At 42.6% G+C, this 19,750-nt stretch overlaps 1 protein-coding gene across 1 annotated transcript in view; it reads right to left on the bottom strand.

Moving 5' to 3' along the window:
* RFWD3 (ring finger and WD repeat domain 3) overlaps positions 1–14,432 on the bottom strand; it is a 44,630-nt gene extending 30,198 nt beyond the window's left edge. Inside the window, exons 1-2 of the mRNA XM_032853961.1 lie at positions 14,314–14,432; positions 8,283–8,859 (exon numbers count right to left, since the gene is read on the bottom strand). Coding sequence (XP_032709852.1) covers positions 8,283–8,857 — 575 coding nt within the window. The 5' untranslated portion in view covers positions 8,858–8,859; positions 14,314–14,432. The remainder of the gene's footprint in view (positions 1–8,282; positions 8,860–14,313) is intronic.
* Between the last annotated feature and the right edge of the window lie 5,318 nt (positions 14,433–19,750).

Genomic DNA, 19,750 nt, shown 5'->3' with positions numbered 1-19,750 from the left:
TTTATTTGACACACAGAGATCACAAGCAGGCAGAGAGGCAGGCAGAGAGAGAGGGGGAAGCAGGCTCCCCGATGAGCAGAAAGCCCAATGTGGGGCTCAATCCCAGGACCTGGGATCATGACCTGAGCCGAAGGCAGAGGCTTAACCCACTGAGCCACCCAGGTGCCTCTCTTTCTCTCTTTTTTTTTTTTTTTAAAGATTTTATTTATTTATTTTACAGAGAGAGATCACAAGCAGGCAGAGAGGCAGGCAGAGAGAGAGGAGGAAGCAGGCTCCCCGCTGAGCAGAGAGCCCGATGCGGGGCTCGATCCCAGGACCCTGAGATCATGACCTGAGCCAAAGGCAGCGGCTTAACCCACTGAGCCACCCAGGCGCCCCTCTCTTTCTCTTCTTGAAGGAATACTGATAACTAGTGTCTTAGAAATTTCTCAGTTTAGGGGCATGAGGTGAGTGTTTGCCTTCAACTCAGGTCATGATGGAGACCCGTGTCAGGCTTCTTGCTCAGCAGAGAGCCTGCTTCTCTCACTGCCTCTCAGCGGGTTTATGCTCGCTCTCTCTCAAATAAATAAATCTTTAAAAACATGTTTTTCTTTGTCAATTTCACCTAGGTCATCTAATTTCTTGTATAAAACTGTTCACAGTATTTCCTTATAATATTGCTTTCTTCTGTAAGACGGACAGTAATGTTCTTTCATTCCTGATTTTATTACTTTGAGTCTTCTCTCTATATCTTGGTCAGTCTACTTAGAAGTTTATCAATTTCGTTGATTTTTCAGAAAAATCAACTTTTGGATTAGTTGGGTTTTCTCTCTTGCTTTTCTAGGTTGTATTTATTTCTGCTCTAACAGTCATTATTTCCTTCTTTCCGCTTGCTTTGAATTTTGGATTTTGGGGCTTTTTTCGTTTCTTTTTCTAGTTCCTTAAGCTAGGTTACTGATTTGAGTACTTTCTTCTTCTATTTAAAAGTTTTATTTTTTTATGTGATCTCTATACCCAGTGAGGGGCTCAAACTCATGACCCTGAGATAAAGAGTCAGGTGCTCTAATGACTGAGCCAGCCAGGTGTCGCTACTTTCTTTTTTAGTTGGTGTTGAACAACTATTAATTTCCCTTTAAGCACTGTTTTAGCTGCATCCTGTAAGTTTTGGTATGTTTTCCTTTTCATTCATCTCAAAGCATTTCCTAATTTTTCTTGGGATTTCTTCTTTGGTCTACTGGTTATTTAGGAGTTGTGACTTGTGAATTTCCCCAAATTCTTTCTGTTACTTAAGTCCAGAACAGACTTCGTATGATTTCAATACTTTAAATTTAATGAGCCTTGTTCTGTACCTATATGTTAGCCCTAACATTGATCTGTCCTGGAAAATGTTCCATATGCACTTGAGAAATAGGTATGTTCTGCTATTGAGTGGAATGTCCCTCAGATATCTATTAGGCCTAGTAGGTTTATAGTGTTTTCAAGTTTTCTGGTTCCTGACATTCTGTCTATCCCATTGAAAATGGGATACTGATATCTCCTACTATTACTGATGAATTGTCTGTTTCTCCCATCAATTATGACAGTTTTTGCTTCATGTATTTGGGGGCACTGCTGCAGGTATATATAGGTTTATAATTATCACATCTTCTAGATGGATTAGGTTAACCCTTTTGTAATTATAAAATGTCCTTCTTTGACTCTTATAACAATCTTTGTCTGAAAGTCTATTTTGTCTGATATTACTATAGCAACTCCTGCTCTCCTGTGGTTACTGTATGCATGGCCTATTTTATTCCATCCTTTTACTTTCAAACTATTAATGCCTTTGAAACTAAATTGTGTATCATGCAGACAGTATATAGTTGGATAAAAAAAATCTGTGCTGCTGACCTATCCTTTTGATTAGAGTGTTTAAACTACTTGCATTTAATTTAAGGCAGGATTTCTACCTACCATTTTGCTGTTTTCCATATGCCTATGTCTTTTTTGTTCACATAGAAAGGTCTATTCCAAATTCTCATTATAGAAATGTTTAGGGGTGCCTGGCTGGCTCAGTCGGTAAAGTATAATCTCTGCACCTCAAAGAGGGTGCAGAGATTACTTAAAAAAATCTTTTAAAAAATGTTTATTTCTCCATTATTGCCTTCTTTTGTGTTATTTTCAAGTGCACCATTTTAATTCCCTCGTTTCTTTTTACCACATCTTCTTAGAGTTATACTTCTATTCCCTCCCCACTTTTTCTGATGATTTTATGTCCATCAACTCAGACCCATAGTTATTTCTTTATGCTGCTTTTTCTAAATGAGAAAGAAAAAATTCTAATAAAAAATACGTGTGGGGGTACCTAGGTGGCTCAGTGGGTTAAAGCCTCTGCCTTCGCCTCAGAGGTCATGATCCCACGGTCCTGGGATCAAACCCCGCATAGGGCTCTCTGCTCAGCAGGGAGCCTGCTTCCTCCTCTCTCTCTGCCTGACTCTCTGCATACTTGTGATCTCTGTCAAAAAAATAAATAAAATCTTAAAAAAAAATACATGTGTATTTTCTATTATATTTGCCTATGTAGTTATCTTTGCTAGTGCTCTTTATTCCTCCTTATGGATTCAATTTATTTATGTCTGGTGTTTTTTTGGGGGGGGTGTTTCTTTAATTTTGGCCTGAAGGACCCTCTTTAGTAATTCTTATAGGACAGGTATCCTCTAAAGAAATTTTGTTCCTTTTTTTTTTTTTAAATCCTAGAATGCCTCGTTGTTCCTTCATTTTTGAGGGATAGTTCTGCTTGACATGGAATTGTTAGCTGAGTTTTTTCCTTTTAATACTCTGAATATGCCAGGGGTGCCTGGGTGGCTCAGTCAGTTAAGCATCTGACTCTTGATTTTCGCTCAGGTTGTGATCTCAAGCCCTCTATCTGGCTCCATGCTGGATGTATAAAGTATAAATTATACTGTCTTCACGTGCACTCTCTCTAAACAAACAAAAAACCCCAATCAAACCAACCTCTGAACAGGTCATTCAACTGCATTCTGGCCCCATTGTTTGTGATGATAAATCAGCTGTCAACTTTATTGAATATCCTTTGTACATGGTGAGTCAGTCACTTCTTTATTGCTGATTTTCAAGATTCTCTCTTTTTCTATGGTGTTAGCAGTATGATTATGATCCACGTAGCTGTGGATCTCTTTGAATTTATTTTTTAGAGTTTGTTAGGCTTCCTATAGATTAATGTTTTTCATCAAATTTGGCAAGTTTTTGTCATTTCTTCAAATATCCTTTGTCTCTCTCCCCTCCCCTGCAAGGACTTCCATTATGCATATGTTGGCATATACTTGATGTTCTACACGTCCTGAGGCTCTGTTCATTACTCTTCATTTTTCCCCATTATCTAGACCAGATAGCCTCAATTCACCTATCATCATTTTTGCTTCTTGACTCTTCAAAGCCAATTCTTTCTTTTGCCTGTTCAAACTTGATGAGCCCTCTAGTGATTTTTTTTCATTTATTGTACTTGTCAACTCAACCATTTCTATTTTGTATATTTTTATAACTTCAATCTCTTTACTGAAACTGTCTATTTGGTGACACACTGTTTTATTTATTTATTTTTTTAAGCTTTTATTTATTTATTTGACAGAAAAATCACAAGTAGGCAGAGAGGCAGGCAGAGGGAGAGAGGGGGAAGCAGGCTCCCTGCTAAGCAGAGAGCCAATGTGGGGCTGGATCCCAGGACCCTGGGATTATGACCTGAGCCGAAGGCAGACGCTTTAACCCACTGAGCCACCCAGGCGCCCCGACACAGTTTTATACTTTTAGTTCTCTGAATATATTTTAAAAAGTAGATTTAGTCTGTCTGGTAAGTTCAACATCTCGGCTTCTTCATGTAGTTTCTATTTTTTCTTTTTTTCCTATGTGTGGGCCATATTTTCTTTCTACATCTTGTAATTTTTTCTTGAAAACTGGACGTTTCAAATCCTACAATGTAGTTAACTCTGGAAATCAGATTTTTCCCCTTTTCAGGGTTTGTTGTTATTGCTATTTCTTATACTTGTTACTTTTTGTTTAGTGACTTTTCTGAAGTGATTCTGTAAGCTCTGCGCTCTTTGTTACATGTAGCCATTAAGTCTACGTGGTTAGCTTAGGGGCTAGTTCATGCCCGGACAGAGATTTGCTTAAAAGCCCAAGATCGGTAAGTCTCCTAGTCTTTGCAGTGTGTGTGACTACATGTGTATATTGAGGGGACACCTTCAGGAATCAGCCAGGTAAGTGACAATTCTTCCTGATTGTGCAGAGCCTCAAGGTCAGCCAGAGTTGAGAAATTAGTGCCTTCTTAGGTCTTTCCTGGGCATGAGCACAGCCGTACACAGCCTTAGGCATGTCTGTCACCTTCTAGATTTCCAAGGATATGTCAGACCTTTTCAAAACCCCTATGAAGATCTCATTCCTCAGCTTTTCCTTTTAAGCTTTTTAGTTAGTTTAGTTTGCCCCCATATCAAAGGCTTTCAGCTCCTCCCAGGAAACCACCAAACAGAAGAAGGAGAATTCTCTGGGAATGAAGCTTTGAAGGAGTGCCAATCCCAGTATACTCCCTCTACTGGCTATCAGGCCGCTGGTTTTCACGGTGACTGCAGGCACTCGATTAAACCATTACGCTGAGCCGAAGAGGGATATGGAACAGGGAATGCCATGAAGCTTACTACTCTTCTGATATTCAGCTATTTTTTAAATACTTACTCCCTGAATCGCTTTAAGCATGTGCTTAATTTCCACAGTCCTGAAAGTTAGTTCTGATCAATTTTGCCAGTTCTTTTAGAGGTCCTCACTCCGCCATTTTTTATGTCACTCAGGTTTTCTTTTTTAAAAATGCTAACATGCAAGTTTACCAACTAATTTTGGCAAATGTGTGCTAACAGCAGCTATAGCCACCATGAGAATAGACACAGAAGAACAGTATCTCCTAAGACCACTTTAATCAAATGAAATCCACACTAAAGTTAGGCTAATAGTTGGCTACTGACATGCATATTGAGCATTCTGCATAGAAACTGGTAAAAAATTAAGTGATTTTCAAAAAACCCCATTCATTAACATTGCTTTAATATAGCAAAAGGCATTTCCAAGGTCAGATGGGGACAAAGAAAAGGGGAGCTACCATCATCAGAAGGCAGTGCTGGGGTTTCTCTTTGAAGTACAACCTTGAAACCCAAGAAATCTTCCTCTTTCCCTGCACGTATCGTCTCTGAATTAAATACCAGTGTAATAAGCTCTTGATCCTTGCTTACCCTCTGTAGTCCTAGATTCCATAAGTTCCATGAGAACAGGAACCTGATCTGTCCTGTTCACAATGTATCTCCAAGGCAAAGTTCAGTCTCTCACACAGCGGAGTATTAGAAATATTTGATGGGGGCACCTGGGTGGCTCAGTGGGTTAAGCTTCTGCCTTTGGCTCAGGTCGTGATCCCAGAATTCTGGAATAAAGCCCCACATGGGGCTCTCTGCTCAGCTGGGAGCCTGCTTCCCCCTCCCTCTCTGCCTGCTTCTCTGCCTACATGTGCTCTCTGTCAAATAAATAAATAAAATCTTTAAAAAAAAATTTTTTTTGATGAATAAGTAACAACACTAACAGCCAGAGTCAAGCAGCCTCAAACAAAGAAACAGGAAAGGAGTTTGTGACCTTGGCTTCTCAGTGGAGTCTGAGGCAAAAGCTGCTCATCCTCGCCCAGGCTCTCGACACCTGATCCAGAGATAGCCTGTCAGGTGAGTAAATGCCAAACACCATAATGACAAATTCATGTTAAGAAATTCAGAAGGTATATGGGATGCCTGGGTGGCTCAGTCAGTTAAGCCTCTGCCTTCAGCTCAGGTCATGATGCCAGGGTCCTGGAATCGAGTCCCACATCGGGCTCCTTGCTTACTAGGGAGCCTGCTTCTCTCTCTGCCTCTGCCTGCCACTTTGCCTGCCTGTGCTTTCACTCCCTGACAAATAAATAAATAAATAAATAAAATCTCACCAAAAAAAGAAAAGAAATTCAGAAGGTATAATAAGCAATCAGTCCTAGAAAAGCTCCTATTTTTATGTGAATTTAGTGTGGTATTTGCTTCTAACCGTATTTAGGGGGAAAAGTTTTTTTTTTTTCTTTTTAAAGATTTTGTTTATTTGACACAGAGATCACAAGTAGGCAGAGAGGCAGGCAGAGAGAGAGGGGGAAGCAGGCTCCCTGCCGAGCAGAGGGCCTGATGTGGGGCTCGATCCCCGGACCCTGAGATCATGACGTGAACCGAAGTCAGAGGCTTAAACCACTAAGCCACCCAGGCACCGTCAGGGGGGAAAAAGTTTTAAATACCACATTTATTTGTGTCCAGAATCCATGCTTTCTCTGCTAAATTGCACAATTCCTGGCCCTTTAGGTTTATTCTATCAAAGAGCTCAGGTGAAATCCTTTCCCATCTATATTCCATAACAGTCCCTGAGCACAGATTCTACATATATCCAGCAGTTTTCTGATTAGAGTTTAGCTTCTGTGTGTAAATTTCTTTTAGGAGAGTCATGCTGACTGTGCCAGCAAGAGACTTTGGTCTCTGTGGCATTTCTTTTCTTTTCTTTTTTTTTTAAGATTTTATTTATTCACTTGACAGAGATCACAAGTAGGCGCTGAGGCAGGCAGAGAGAGAAAGAGAGAGAGGAGGAGCAGAGAGCCCGACATGGGGCTTGCTCCCAGGACCCTGAGATCATGACTTGGGCTGAAGGAAGAGGCCTAAACCACTGAGCCACCCAGATGCCCCTCTGTGGCATTTCTATTTCTCTCTGTAAACTGGCATCTGGTTTTTAAGTGTTACTCTCCTGTGAGTTGGGTTAACACAAGAGTCTCCCATGGAAAGCAATTAAATCTGCCTCAACTGCCCTCCCCCGAATAAGTATATGAACAACCAAGGCTGAGGAATACTATGAAGTCTCCTGGCAGTCGGCCAGTTCCTGGGGACATCACTTTCAACCCAGTCCACAGACTCTGAAAAAGGGTTCCCAAACCGCACTACACGCTGCCTTCGCCTCTGACACAAACAGATGAAAATTACTCAGCTTTCATAATCAGAGGGAATGACACCTTAAAATAAGGCTAACATGCATCTGAAAACTCTTGTCAACACAAAACTAAGCACATCATCCCTGACAGGTCACATCCAGAAATGGCCAGACTAGAGACTAGATCCATAGGAACAGCAGCACCCTCCCCTCGCCCCCGGACCAACACCCTCACCACCAATACAGTAATCAGCAGAATCCACGGAAAAGGATGCTGAGTCCAGGATCAGAATTCCAGGATCTGGAATCCCATTCCAGAGCTACCCTAGTCAGAACGCAAATTACTGCATCAGCTTCCTCATTTGTAAAATATAGTCAACAGATGGCCTAGCTGTGGCTTTTTCTATCATCTCATTATTTTCATAATGTTAAGGAAACATGTGACTGAAGCTTCCTCTATCTGCCTGGATAGAAATGAGTCAGATCCAGGCTTCACTATCAACTCAACCTTGTCCCCCACTGTAGCTATGAGACCCTGAACAAAACCCTTTCTTAGGGTCCAACTTTCCTTCATATATAAAATGAAGATGATGTATTCAATCTGTTAAAACATTTAGAAGGCCAATGTGAAATAAAATATTTCAAATAAAGCAGGAGGAAGTTAAAAAACAGGCAAGGCATAACCAGTGGTTATTTTTCATCGTAATTTTGTCAAGGCTTGACAGCTAAGCACTTGAAAAGGCAAGTTCAAATGAAAAACTATGAAAGAAAATTATTTTCAACTCTGCAACACATTCTCAGGTGAGGAGGGGTGGAATGTTTAACCATTATTTGACCCAGAGTCAGACAAGCTCTAAATTAATTCACATTTTACTTTTCACAAGGCTTCTCTAAATCCAGCCTGCTTGTCTTCCAAAAGTCTACTGCACCATTACATGGGGTACCAATTAACGATGGATACTGGGTACATGGAGTATGGACTTTTAAGTTAAAAGAATATATATACTTTTTTGATATGCAAATGATTTAAAGAAGAGCCAGCCTCTACAGAAACCACTGCCAACAAACTACCACCTAGTTTTCAAGGCACATCAGTGTAACATACTCCTTCAGTGACTCTGAAGTAAGACAAGCACTTTTATTTTCATCTGACTTGTGAGGAATTAGGGGTGCAGAAAGGCTACCCAACTTGCCAAAAGTCAGGAGTGCCAAGCCACAGCATCATTAAGGGCATAACCAGGGTTCATAATTCCCCACCTGGCACCAACCCCAAGATTTTAACATATTTTTACCTGGCACTGTCTGTCCTCTGAGACCCTGTGGTTCTTGACCTGCGTGAGGCAGATCCCCTACTCCTCCTTGATCTCACTGGTCCCACACTGTGGTCTGAAGGGGGTCTCAGGAATTCCAGCATGCCATGAAGTCTCTGCAGCCCACTGATGAAGCTGTTCATTGAATCCAATGATGACACCGGGATGCGCTGGTTAACACGAGATTGCTGCCTATGTTCCTCTGAAGCCCCCGGATTAACGTTCCCTACACGATCTTCTCCCAACAGCTCTACTTCCTCTGTCAGGTCAACAGACATCTGTGTAGCAGGTGGGAGCAGGTGCAGTCCCACTTGGCTGCTGGTCCCTCCATCAGGAGCAGGCTGGTGCAGGGGTGGCTCCCTTTGGCTGCTGGCCACTTGGGTAGGTAGAGGCTGGAGCAAGGGTAGTCCCCCTTCGCTGCTGACCACTTGGGTAGGTAGAGGCTGGAGCCGGGGTGGTCCCCCTTGGCTACTGACCACTTCAGCAGGAACAGGCTGTTCTACTATGTGAAGCTCTAATTGCCCATCAAGATGATATTCCATTGCTTCCTGAGCCATCTCTGGAGAAGTAAGATTTGTAAAAAGTATCAATAAAAATAGATAAAACATGCCACATAGCTGATACAATCATATCTAAGTCTTCCAGAACTTCTGTTTAAGATCATTTTTGGCAAAACTGAGAATCTTAAAATAAGTAACTAAAATCTTCTCTTTAAGTCAGAAGTGTTTGGTAATCAGTAACTTTTTTCTCCATAACAGTACTTAAAACTAGTTTTTCAGTTTGTACTTTGAAAACATGACAGCCTGCGATCATAGTACTATCTTCTAAAACAGAAAGACCTATGAAGCAAGGGGATTGATCTTTTTTGTGTCTGAAAGTGATTTCCCAGACCTCTAGCAGTTCTTTGTCGTGACCCAAATACAGGTATTTACCAAAATATATGCTGTACTTGACTTTAGCAGGTGCAGACAACATTCATCTTTCACAGCACCAAGTTACAAAGGATAAACAAAGAGAGGACATTTTAACGCTTGCAGAATTAACTCAATACTAACCCAAAATGGAAATTTACCTAATTTCTCCAAAAAAGGCTGATCAAACTTTATTTGCTCTGTCCCTTCTGGTATTTTTGTTTCCCATCTCTAATGCTACTGGTTAGGCCACTTAACAGACATTTATCATGCACCTGGCATGTCCCCTTCATAGTTTCTTGTCTCTAATTCCACAATGTTAATCCATTCAAGAAATATTTATTAAGCACCTGTGAAGCAGATACCCCACAGAGGTAATGACAGGATAACCGTGTAACAGATTTTACATTCTAGCATATGGGAAAATAAATAAATGTGGAAATTATACATTATGACATTTGATCTTGGGAGTAGGAGTCAAGGAGCACCATTTTAGGAGCACATGGGTGGCTCAGTGGGTTAAGCCTCTGCCTTCGGCTCAGGTCATCATCTCAGGGTCCTGGGATCGAACCCCTCAACAGGCTCTCTGCTCGGGGGAGCATGCTTCCCCCGCTCTCTCTGCCTGCCTCTCTGCCTACTTGTGATCTCTCGCTCTCTGTCAAATAAATAAATAAATAAATAATCTTTAAAAACAATTTTAAAAAAGGAGCACCATTTTATTTTATTTTAAAGATTTATTTATTTGAGAGACAGGAAGAGTGAGAGAGTGTGCACAGAGAGAGAAGCAGACTCCCCGCTGGGGAGGGTGCTCGGATCACGACCTGAGCTGAAAGCAGATGCTTAACCGACTGATCCACCCAGGTGTCCCAAAGAAAGCACTACTTTAGATACTCTTTCAAAAAGAGTGAAAAATGGGGCACCTGGGTGGCTCAGTGGGTTGGGCCTCTGCCTTCAGCTCAGGTCATGATCTCAGGGTCCTGGGATCAAGCCCCGAATCGGGCTCTCTGCTCAGTGGGGAGCCTGCTTCCCTCTCTCTCAGCCTGCCTCTCTGCCAAATAAATAAAATCTTTAAAAAAAAAAAAAAAAAAAGGAGTGAAAATTGAGCCCAGGCAATGAAGGATTAAAAGAAGGCGGCCATATGAAGAGCCAAGGAAGAGTTTCAGAAGGAAATCGGTACAGAGGTCCCCTGATGAGCATGGGTTTGGTGCGACTGAGAAACAGGGTGGATGCCAGGAGCACAGGAAGAGCGGAAGTATGGGACAAGGCTGAGGAGGCAGAACGCTAACACGAAAGGCTTCAGGAAGGATTTTCTTTTCTTTTTTTTTTTTTTTTTAAGATTTTTATTTATTTGACAGAGATCACAAGTAGGCAGAGAGACAGGCGGGCGGGGCGGGGGGGAAGCAGGCTCCCTTCTGAGCAGAGAGCCCATGTGGGGCTTGATCCCAGGACCCTGGGATCATGTCCTGAGCTGAAGGCAGAGGCCTTAACCCACTGAGCCACCCAGGTGCCCCCAGGAAGGAGTTTCTTGTACGTTAGGAATGGAGTACAGGGGCAGCAAGACTATCAGCAAGCCCACCAGTTCACAGGCTCCTTGTGGGGGTATAAACCAGTGGTTAGAGGCTTGGGCCAGAGTAGTAGCAGGAGGTGGAAAGTAGCAGACAACTTTAAGAACCCCAAGCAAAGACATGAGACTCAAAATCACAGGAAAGATTAAACTACTTATGGAACAGAGACAGAAGAAAAGTAGGTCAAGGACTCAAAGCTGAAACATACAGTATAAAAAGCCAAGAGTTAATAGAAGAGTACCCAGAACGAAGACTGTGAAGGAGGTGGAAACCTGGGAGAGCAAGGGGTCTTGGAAGGATGTTTCAAGAATGAAATGGTTGTGTGTCTAGTACAGAAGAGTGATCACTACATTTAACAATATGGAGATGACGCAAAGCCTAGAACAGAGCTGTATCTCCAAAGTGATGGGCGAGGAGGCCAGACTGGAGTGGGCCGAGTCAATACAGGGAATTTGGATGAACATGGTGGGTGAAGCACACTTATCTTTCTCTATTCATTCCTGAAAACCCATGAGCAGGACACATATCCCCAAAGGCATTTAAGAGAAGAAAAATTACAAGACACATTCAAGCAGGGTATGAAATAGGCAATTTTTACTGGAACAGGTAGCTTCTTAGTAGAGCTAAAAAGATCAAACCCAACTGGCTGCAGAGAGAGGGGACCATATGCTCCCGAGAAGCAAGCTGATTCCCACTGAGGGGACTGCAGAAACTGGGCACCAGAGGACAGTGCTGAAAGATGGCGCTCAAAGAGAGGCCTGGTTGAAAGCCTGTCTCAAGCAAACAAAAGCCAGCCAAACAAACACCTCCTCCGTGGATGCTGTAGAAAATTGGTGGTTTGTGCCAGACAGGCTTAACGCCAGCATGGGTATACCACAGCAGCGGAAATAAGGAGTTAAGTGCAAGTCTACACATGGAACAGTGTGAGACCTTCCAGCTCTTCTCCCCAGCTTTTTCCTCTGCACAAATCCAGGACACAATATTCCGGTTTATACACATCCTCTACCTAAGGCAGGAGATCAGAGGACTGTTTACTAGAGAAAACCAGCTCAAGAATAAGAGATCTATAAATACTGATGTTGTGAATCCCCAATAAAATGGCGGGAGTCTCTGTCCAATCTAATTAACAGTAAAAGCCAACTGGCTGATATGGTTCAGTCACTCATACAGAGGTTCCAACCTGCTTTCTGGGGGAAAGAGGGGTCCTCCTTAAGAACAAATAGCCAAGGATCAACTGACACTTGAGCAAACCCTCCAGCATGAGAGACCAAAGCAGACAAGCAGAAGCAACTAGAAGGGAAGAAGGGAAAACAATGCAAGAAAAACTGAAAACAAACAAACAAACAAACAAAACAACAACAAAAAACAACCCCCCACAAACTCCCTCAAACTTATAGGAAAAGAATGCTAGGGGGGAACTGAGGGGGACGAAAAGGACAAATCAGAAAACAAGAAGCCTCTTGGAAATGAAAGATGATAGCCAAAATAAAATATTTAATAGAAGGATTGGAAGAGGGGTGCCCGGGTGCCTCTGTCAGTTTAGCATCTGCCTTCGGCTCAGGTCATGATCTAGGGGAGTCTGCTTCTCCCTCTCCCTCTGCCTGCTGCTGCCCCTGTGTGTGCGGTTGCACGAGCACATTCGCACACTCACACTCTGTCAAATAAATAAAATCTTTAAAAAAAAAGAGTTAGAAGATAAAGTCGAGAAACTCTTCTAGCAAACAGAACTAAAAGACAGTAAAAAATGACAATAATAGGGGCACCTGGGCGGCTCAGTGGGTTAAAGCCTCTGCCTTCGGCTCAGGTCATGATCCCAAGATCCTGGGATCAAGCCCCACATCGGGCTCTCTGCTCAGCAGGGAGCCTGCTTCCTCCTCTCTCTCTCTGCCTGCCTCTGTCTACTTGTGATCTCTAATAAATAAAAATCTTTAGAAAAGAAAAAAAGGACAATAATAAAATTAAAATGTCAAGCCAGGATATTTAACTGAACTACCAGAAAGAAAACTCAAGAAAGTGGAGAAGAAAGTAAAACAAAAAGACTTCACCATAAGCTCACTTCCCACTAAGAACTCCAACACAGTAAACTTTCTTCAAAATTACATCAAACAGAAAAAAGCAGGTTATAAAGGAATCCGCTATAATTCCATTTTCAGGACACTTAACATGCAAAACCGTGTTACTATCTGAACTTCTAAATCATACAATAATAGTACGAAACAAGCCTGGGCATGAAAAATACCAAATTTTTGTAGGAAGAGTTCAGATCCACGTGGGGCTTGAACTACACACACACATACATACACACACACACTTTTATTTTTTTTTTAAGTGCAATTATAATTATAGCAAAAAGTCATGGCCAAGATTTGTTAGATCTAGACGGTGAGTGCATAGGTCTCTCTCTTTTTAAAATCATTCTCTGTACTTTTCATATGGTTAAATACTAGAAAGGAAATTTCTTCCCGTCATGAGTCAGTTCTGATTAGAACAATAAGGCAGACAGCCAAATGCGACCGAATCATCTCGGCATCCTCCACAGCAACAAGTGCACAGCAGATGCTTGAGTACCTACAGAATTATCCATCATACACCCAGAAAAGAAGCCAAAACTAAAACAACCAGCCAACCAACCACCCCCCAACATCTAGGAACATAACAACACCGGATAAAGACAGAGATCCCGGAGAGAGAGAGAGAGAACATTTTCATCCTGGCAGAAAGTTCTGTGCAACAGCGCGGTCTAGAGAGGAGCTTTCGGACCCACCGGGGGAAGTACATATCCTCCAGCCCCTGGGCTAGCCAGGAGTGATCCGAGCTAAAAAAAAAAAAAAAAAAAAAAAAAAGACTGTTGGCTGGGCACCCCAAGCCTGGAGCAGCCTTGTCCTTGACCTCGGCGTGCCATACAAACGCTATCTTCTCCGTGTGACACCAGAGTGGGCGCCTCAAACGTTAACCTCCCCCTTGTCCTCTTTCCAAGCTTTGTTACTTAGATTAAGGTCCGCACCAGGCGGGACGACGGCCGCCAATCACCAGGATGAGGGGCCGCAGCACCGAGTCGAGCCGACGTCGGTTCAAATCCCCTCTCGGTGCAACTAGTTCCCTTCCAAAACCGGGATAATGAAGTATTTACGTCACAGTGCCGCTGCTAGATAAAGCCGGTTAAGAACGTAAACATTAGGTTCCTCCGCGACGGCGCTCAGCGGGAGGGCACTACTATTTGCACTTGGAAGAGCTGGAAGCTCGGCTCTCGGGAGAGTCGCCCCGGGCCTACTCGGCTACCGCCTTAGCCACCGCCCCTCGCCCCCACCTCCGCCGCCGGCTCCCAGCAAGCCCGAAAGAGCCCGGGTTCGGGCGCCTCAGGCCGGACGTTGGGGCAACCCCGTGCGGTCGAACCTCCTCAGGCGGCCGGATTCCGTGCCCGCCCGCAACTCCCCTTGTGGGGTGTCCCCAGGCCCCGCAGCCAGGGATCAAGCCCGGGAAGTTAGTTATCTCCAAGCCAGAGGCCCAAGGGCTGCGCAGAGGAAGCGCCCGCCTTACCTGGGGCCGGGAGGACGCCGTGGGCTCGCAAAGTCGCCACGCTCGCGGCCGTTTTCTGGAAGAACTCTCACAGTCGCGGGCCAACAGTCACTTCCTGAGCAGCTCAAGCGGCCCGCCTGAGTTGCGGGCGCGGCCTGCTCCTATTGGCCAGCGGTCTTAGACAGCGGCCAGTACCCTGGCTTCTTCTTATTTTGGTCTCCCTGATTGAAAAAGCGGCTCTCTCATTGGCTAACCCTTCGTACGCTGACTGGGCGGAACCACGCAAGGAGGCCTCGTACAATTGGTAGAAACCTTCGCCAGTCACCTCGTGCCCAGCCCACAAGGAGAAAAACAGAACCAGCGTTTCACCGCTCTTTATTTGAACTTTCTGGCGGGAGAAAGTTGCACGAAAAAGATCTCTCGGATCATTCCGGAGCCTGAGGCGTGGGACAATTGCGTTCCTATACATCCTCCGCTGAGGTTGAAGAACCTCAAAAGAACTTGCCTACAACATCTCTTCAATCCCAAACTATTGCAATAAATTGCCTGCTACTACTATAACTATCGTCACATTACTTGACAGCAAACATTTTTGAAGAATCTCACTGAAAGTCGACATCTCACTTTTGGAGGAAAACCTAGAAAATCTAAACCTCTGGCAGAGATGGCACATTGCCAACATTTTATTTACTCAGCTGTCAATTTTCAGCGGAACTGATGGCATAAATAATTGAAAGTCCTGGGTAATCCAAATATTTTCTCCTCTGAACCTCTTCCCAAAGTCACTGTTAGCATTTGTACTTTTTCTTTTCCTGCCATCTAAGGGACGTGCTACTGAGCCAAAGCATGGCTAATAGGAGAAACGAAACTTTCTTTTGTAAACAAACAAGTATGTTATGGAATAGAGTGAAAGACATCTGTATTATATAAATCCTGCATGTTCAATACAGAAAAATTGGAGGATGCAGAGAAACAAAAAAGAAAAATTGTCTCTATCCAGAGAAGTCATTATTAACTTTGCTTAATATCTTCATCTACCTAAATACAGTGTTTTAATCTTAAAATATATATTGAATTGCTTTCCATGTCAATGCATGCATAGACACATTATCGAATATTGAGTGACTCTTTGAAAAGAATTTAAATAAAATTAGGTAATATATCACATGGTAAAAAAAAAATGGACTACAGGAAGGGCTACTTGGTGAGAAGTATACAGAATGTTTCTAAATGATTCTGATATTCATTCATGATCAAATCTAATGGCCATGTTTACTAGCTAGGAGAGAAACAGAATACAGACACAGGCCAGAAATTTATAGTCTGGTCTCCAACTTCCAAAATTATATATAGCTAGAGGGAAAGGTGTTGGCTGTGTTTCATTTTAGGGGTAACATTCCCACCTTAATGGGTGATTACTTGAATACCAGTGTGTCTATTGGCTCATTTGTGAACAGACTAAAAAATAAATGCACTAAGAATCACTTCATAGAAAGTTGTTTGATGGATGTCTTTTTCTTTTTCTCCACCAAAAGATATCACTAATTAGTTCTTCTATACTGCATAATAGTAATTAGAAACTGCATGTATAATTTAAAATGCAAAATTTGAAAGAATCATCAAGGTTAAACAAAAGATGCCAAAGAAAATTTTATACTTGCGGAAAGCCGTATCCTCAGACTCTGGGGAAGAAATTAATTTTTCTCTACCATTAGGCATACCATTCATTCATACACTCTCTCATTTAGTCCACAAGTATTCGACAACTACTGCAATCCTGACTGGTCTGTACCAATGTGGTATATAAGACAGAGAAGACCGGGGCGCCTGGGTGGCTCAGTGGGTTAAGCCGCTGCCTTCGGCTCGGGTCATGATCTCAGGGTCCTGGGATCGAGCCCCACATCGGGCTCTCTGCTCTGCAGGGAGCCTGCTTCCTCCTCTCTCTCTGTCTGCTTGTGATCTCTCTCTGTCAAATAAATAAATAAAATCTTAAAAAAAAAAGTGTTTTAAGACAGAGAAGACCTTAGGACACCTGGATGGCTCAGTTGATGAAGCACCTGCCTTCAGCTCAGGTCATGATCCACTCAGCATGGAGCCTGCTTTTCCCTCTCTCTGCCTGTTGCTCTCCCTCCTTGTGCTCTCTCTTTCTCTCTGACAAATAAATAAAATCTTAAAAAAACAAAGAGAGAGAAGAACTTGACCTAATAGAACTTCTATCCTCCACAGGGCGCATGGGTGACTCAGTTGGTTGGTCTTCCAACATAGATTTCGGCTCAGGTCATGATCTCTAGGTTGTGGGATCGAGCCCTGCATCAGGCCCTGTGCTGGGCTTGGAGCCTGCTTAAGATTCTCTCTCACCCTCTCCCTCTGCTCCACCCACACCCCCTCATGGGCACCCTCTCTCTCCAAAAAAGAAAAGAAAAAGAATTAGCATCATAAATGATATTTGGAGATAGGAAGGTAGAAACAAAACAAAAAGGTGGGAGTTTCACCCCTAAAAACAGAATAAAGACACAAGCCAAAAACAAAACAAAACAAAACAAAAAACCCTCTATCTTCCTAAGGAGAGGCAGATCATAAACCAAAACATAAGTAAGGTAATTTCAAGTAGTATCATAAAAAACAGTAAAACAGAGGGATACAAATGGGAAGTGCTTAGGAAAGCTAGTTTCAATTGAGGGGTTCAAGCAAGGACTCTCTGAGGTGCTAGTATTAGAGCTGACACCTGACTACCTTAGAGAAAAGTTTGAGAAATGGTGTATAGTCTATAAATTACCATAATAAAAAATAGAGTAAGTTAAGTGCTGTGATAGGCATGGTGGCGGCCCAGGTAATGCAACTGGATAGCACTTCAGGACAGGTGGATTCTGCCTCTCTTGCCCCAACCACCACTAATATCTACAAGGTGCAGCCCATTTTTTTATCTCACGTATTCCTGTGCTCTCTCTCTTTCTCTAAAACAAAACAAAACAAAACAAGATGGATTAAAGAATAGAAGAATGCATAGATAGATGGGTAAGTATGTGCTAAATATAGTCTTTAATTAATTATTAATATTAATTACATTAATTTAATATCAATTATTAATATTTATTTTATTAATTGCTAGTTGTAGAGTTTAAGTGATGGGTATACAGATGTTCAGAGTATAACAGTACCGACTTTTTGGTGTATTTGAAATTTTTCATAAATAATGTTGGAGAAAAAATGAGGTACAGGGCCTTAGAAGACATTCTGTGCAAGAGAACAACCCTGAATATTAAGTTTCATTAGTTTCACAGTGAATCCACCTCTGCCTATGGGTCTGCCAGAGTATAAATAATAAATCTACAAGAAAGACTTTTGTTGCACTCCTACAGAAAAGACAACAAAGGGGTTTAGAGATGAAAACAGGGGTACCTGATAAGCTCTAGAAAACCGTAATTTTTAAAAAAAGATGTTATTTATTTGACAGAGAGATAGAGAGCACAAGTAGGCAGAGCAGCAGGCAAAGGGAGAGGGAGAAGGAGGCTCTCCACTGAGCAGGGAGCCTGATGCGGGACTTGATCCCAGGACCCTTGGATCATGACCTGAGCTGAAGGCAGCCACTTAACTGACTGAGCCACCCAGGCACCCAAGAATAATTTTTAAAAAGTTTTTTAAATTTTTATTTATTTATTTTTAAAGATTATTTATTTATTTGACAGAGAGATACAGCAAGAGAGGGAACACAAGCAAGGGTAGTGGGAGAGGGAGAAGCAGGCTTCCTGCCAAGCAGGGAGCCCAATGCAGGGCTCGATCCCAGGACCCTGGCATCATGACCTGAGCTGAAGGCAGATGCTTAATGACTGAGCCACCCAGGCGTCCTATAGAATAAATTTTTTTTAAAGTAGGCTCTATACTCAGCCTGGAACCCAACACAGGGCTTGAACTCCTGACCCTGAGATTAAGACCTGAGCTGAGATCAAGAGTCAGACATTTAACCCACTGAGCCACCAGGCATCTTAAAAAGAATAATTCTGAATGTTCAACATGTCAAATTTATTTTTCCCCATGTCTTTATTAATAGAAAAAATATGTTCTGGGTTTTTAAAAAATCAAGAACAAGTAAAAGGTAAAAAAAAAATAGAAATCAACCGTAATTTTATTCCCCAGAGATAATTACTAGAATAGAATATAAGCTCCAAATGTGTTTTGTCTGTTGTTTCTTCAGTTTCTTCAGATTGGAACAATGCCCAGTACATGTGCTGTTGAATGAGTTGGGATGAGTCTTGGGGGAAAAAAAAGCAACATGTAAAGCATACACAAGGAGCAAAAGTGTAAAAATATCAGAACAAATGGGGCACACGCAGGAGACACAGGAGACATGCATCTAAGTCTGGCAGGGCTTAAAATTTGAGAACCCCTAGGCTAACATATTGTGTTTGTCCTCTACAGCATTAAAATAATTTTTAGATGCAACCCTTAAAAAGATGAACAATTTACAGAAAAAAAATCTGCATTTTCAGCTTTTTTTTTTCAAAATAGAAAGCTCTGGAAACACCAGAATCTGATTCCTATGTGATAAAAATAGGTTGGAGCAGAGTGGAGACTGTCTTTCTTCACAAAGTTCATCTGTTCACTGAAGTCCCCTCCAGCCTCAACTTCCTCATTAGATCCCCCCCAGACCTTTTAGGAAACCAGAGTTTGCCATCTCGGGTAGGAGAGCTCTAGGATCTGATAGTGGAAATCAGTTTTGGGTCTGAGATACAAGGCCAACTGTATCCAAATGAAGAGTTTGCACCCCTTTCTATAGGCTAGAGGAAGGACTGAACAGTGTTTGCTCAGTTACTACCCTTGTGTAGCAATTCACCCCAAAACTTAGTAGTTTGAGACAACAGTTTACTTAGCTCATGATTTTGTACATGGGCAATGTGGGCTGCTGCCCCTGTGTGGTTCTTCCAGTCTTGACTGCACTCGCTCATGTGGCTGCTGTTTGTCTGCGTGTCCTGTACGATCTCAGCTGGGACAGGCTGTCTCTGCTCCATGCCAGCACACCAGCGAAGCTCATTCATGGCTCAGCGGGGTTCCAAGAGAGGGACTGGAAGTTTGTAAGGCCTCTTGAAGGGTAGACTTGGAACTGGCATGCCATCATTTCTTCTACATTCTATTGGCCAAAGTGAGTCACCAGGCCAGCCCAGATCCAGTGATGGGGAGGTCGACCCCACTTCCTCATAGGAGAAGCTGCAAAGTCACATCACCAAGTGGGCTGGATACATTTTGTAAAATATCTATCACAGTTACTCTCAGAGGTGTAATTTTGACCATATCCTTTGGAGTAGGAAGGTCTCTTTATGACGGGAATTGGTTTCTGTTCGTAACAGGGAAGTACTGTCTTCCCGCACCCACAAATAACTCCATGCCAAAGGATATGAGACAGAAAGATACCCAGCTTATGCTTCTTCCCAGTTTCTTGTCCAAGAACACTCCTTAGTCTCCC

The sequence above is a fragment of the Lontra canadensis genome, unplaced genomic scaffold (genome assembly GCF_010015895.1).
Source record: "Lontra canadensis isolate GAN:19392208 unplaced genomic scaffold, GSC_riverotter_1.0 scaffold8, whole genome shotgun sequence".
Classification (NCBI taxonomy): Eukaryota; Metazoa; Chordata; class Mammalia; order Carnivora; family Mustelidae; genus Lontra; species Lontra canadensis.
This window is presented reverse-complemented; position numbering and strand designations above follow the sequence as displayed.